Source organism: Pyxicephalus adspersus, chromosome 4 (assembly GCF_032062135.1).
Source record: "Pyxicephalus adspersus chromosome 4, UCB_Pads_2.0, whole genome shotgun sequence".
NCBI lineage: Eukaryota > Metazoa > Chordata > Amphibia > Anura > Pyxicephalidae > Pyxicephalus > Pyxicephalus adspersus.
Window position 1 is genome coordinate 153,353,926 of NC_092861.1, and position 3,404 is coordinate 153,357,329.

The 3,404-nt window shown below is 46.8% G+C and overlaps 1 protein-coding gene across 2 annotated transcripts in view; it reads left to right on the forward strand.

The window, feature by feature from the left end:
- SLC35B2 (solute carrier family 35 member B2) overlaps positions 1-3,404 on the forward strand; it is an 11,306-nt gene that overhangs the window by 2,270 nt on the left and 5,632 nt on the right. For both annotated transcript variants that reach the window (XM_072410023.1, XM_072410024.1), the window contains exon 2: positions 1,859-2,052. In XM_072410023.1, coding sequence (XP_072266124.1) covers positions 1,859-2,052 — 194 coding nt within the window. The remainder of the gene's footprint in view (positions 1-1,858; positions 2,053-3,404) is intronic.

Below are 3,404 nucleotides of genomic sequence, written 5' to 3' on the forward strand. Positions count from 1 at the left end.
AAAGCTGGCGCATGGTCCCATCTGGTGGGTGCAGCTTTGTGGTGTTGCCCCGCTCTCGGATGTTTGAGTGAAACTTCACATCATTATAAAGGGGCTCTTTGGGAATGAAGCCTGCAGACTGCTCCATTTACATGGGGGCAGCCATTACTGAGCCTGCCAGACAGAACTATAGGGGGCTATGTGGATTGGGGTAAGTGCTGTAGCGCTGTACGGGCAGCGCTGATCTGGGTGGTGGGGAAGCAGGAGGCACTCCGCAGTCACACAATGCCAAACATTTATGTCACAAAACAATGTCAGGACAGCAAACTGATTTGTGTGTTTGATGCATTGTGGCAGTTTGTGGTATCAGAGCCTGCTCTTATCAGTCACATTCCAACCGTCGCTGTCACATGGAGGATGTAAACTGGACATTTAGTTTGCTCTTTGCACTGAGAGTTATAAATGATTTCCTTTTAAATCCTTTGACTGGCTGATAGCCCAGCGTTGCTTAGGTATTTACTTATTGCAATCTTATATTATACAGGAAAAGGAATCAAATAAAACTGTAGGGATTTTCTACGGTCTTGTTTCATTTTTTGCCTTTGATTGCACTCAGCCAATTGCCTTACGTTTTCTGGAAGGCGTTATTACAGGCCAGAAATTTGTAAGAGTCCAAAAACAGTATGTAAAAATATAAGCAAAAGGCACAGTCACTGAGCCATACATACATATATACATGCAAATATATCTCTGACATATACCACAGCGCTGTACAAAGATCAGCGCTGCACTCACATGAGTCTGAGTCATATGTCTAGTAAGTTTGCTTGAAATGTCTCCATGTGTTTCCTACTGATCACACACACACAAATATAGCTCTTACATATAGCACAGCGCTGTACAAAGATGACTGCTGCACTCACATGAGTCCCAGTCATATGTATAGGAAGTTTGGTTGAAATGTCTCCATGCATTTTCGAGTGATGGTGGAACATACATACATACATAGAATTTTATATATATATATATATAGAGATCTATCGCAGTGCTGCTGAACTCCTGCAGCCTCTTTGCAGGCACTTCCTGTCTACATGCACTCCAGTGCTGGCCCTATGGAGGTCTTTGTGACAATGCAGGGGCACAATTGGAGTGGAGTGTTGTCACCCTGCAATGGATGATGAGCTGGGATTACTTTAGTAAAATTGACTTTTGAAACTTTATTATCATTACACAATGCAATTATTGACAGAATGTTTTCCATACCATAAATGTCACCAAGGGAACCGGCCCCTCCCCCCTGCACCCACTTTTTGTCCGGTGACCTCCCACTGCAGCCTTCCTGTGGCTGATAGGGGACACAAGATAATAGAACAGACAAAGATGGGGTTCTGACCCCCAGTCCAGGAGACCCGAACATGGATGTGAAAGGGGGGGGTGCTTTGGGGGAAGGTAAACCATGGAATACTGGGAGTTGTAGTGGATGTCTCGTTTGGGCATACTGGGAGTTGTAGTGGGTGTCCTGTTATGGGCATGCTGGGAGTCGTAGTAGATGTCCTGTATAGACATGCTGGCAGTCGTAGTAGGTGTCCTGTTATGGGCATGCTGGGAGTCGTAGTAGGTGTCCTGTTATGGGCATGCTGGGAGTTGTAGTAGGTGTCCTGTTATGGGCATGCTGGGAGTTGTAGTAGGTGTCCTGTTATGGGCATGCTGGGAGTTGTAGTAGGTGTCCTGTATGGGCATGCTGGGAGTTGTAGTAGGTATCCTGTATGAGCATGCTTGGAGTCGTAGTGGATGTTCTGTAGTTGCTGGGCATGCTGGGAGTTGTAGTCCTCTGCATTCAGCATGGGCTGGTTATAATAAATCCTCTCTCCCTCTCCAGGTCTTTGCTGCTTTTCCTGGTCCTCCTATTGGGAGTCTCGGCAGAAGATCCACCCCCTGCCGTCTTCCCCCAGGACTCATGGGGAGACTTCTGGTTGGTTCGTTTCTTTATAAACATCGCCGGCTATGGGACAATTCTGGTGCCGGGATGTCTGCTCATACAATACTTCAAACGCAAGAACTACCTGGAGACAGGTAAGTGTGTCATACATGTACATTGTGTGTTCCCCGTGTATTCTCTTCTCTGTGTCATAGTTCTGCGTGTTGGGTCCCCATTTATTATATTGACCCCTGGGTTATACTGCCACCTGCTGGAGTAGGAAGAAGAAAAATAAACATCCCACCAACATGTAATCCTTTGGCCAGGTCTTTATGTGTTTTATTCCCTGTGGTCCGGGTGACACGCTGAATGGATATCCTTGTAGTCTCTTCAGACTGACTATCGCACACACGCAGATCCTTTCTTCGGTAGGTTCACCTGTGACACTTTGTTCTCCTATCAGAAAAGCGTACAGGTGGGAGGTATATGACTTGCTGTCCCTGGACCAGCCTGCCACAAGGCCACAAAGCTGGCACCCTGGCACAGGCTGTAGGTTACCCCCCACGCAAGTCCACCCTGGGGGTTCTGTCTATTCATTGAAGTGTGGCGAGAATAGAGCCCTGCACATGGAGGGTTAGATCCTCTGTAGACCCAGGGATGTCGGTCTCTTTAGGGGTCTCATATTGAGCTCTGTGCAATTTCTTGTCTTTGCTGCACTGCTCATCCCCTCTTTAGGGCCAATCAGTGAGGGGCCACAGAGATAATGACACAGGCGTGGCATACATCAATCATTAATGAATGAAGAGTGTCACACAGCGCAGGAAGTAGCTCGAGTTCTCAGAAATATACAACCCAGCTGTCTTCACGGTCAGTATGCCCAGAGAAGATGATTGGCATGCTGACCTTCTATCTCACAAACATCTAATTCAAGTGGACCGGACCCTGCGTACCAAACTTTATCAGCAGCTTTGTCTTCATTGGGGGACACCGGATGTGGACTAGTTGGCTTCCCACTCAGTAGGATGGTGAACAAGCCCCGAACGAAGGATCTGTGGGCAAAAGTGACAGGGGACTGGTATTCCCTAATATCGTTCTCCAGGGTGCAGTGGATCCGGGGTCAGCCTTGTTCAGATTCTTTCTATGGCCATTACTCCCTCATTGTGGCTTTTTTGTGGAATTCCTGGATAAGATTACTCTGTAGGATTTTTTGCCCACACTTTGAGATTCTTTCCTTGATTGTCTGACCACACAGAGATCAGGCTGTGTGAGAAATGTTTTGCTGTGCCTTGGTCAATGGATTTAATGGATTGTTTGTGATGTGGTCTATATAACCCACATCACAATTCAAACGATGGACATCCCATGTTACCAGGACTCTGGCTCCTCTATTCCAGTCTTGGCACTTTCCACAGGTTTGGGGAGTATGTTCTGTAGTCTTCTGTCATCAGACCATTGTGCAGGTTTACATAATGTAGATGAATATACACAGGAACCACAAAACTCCTTG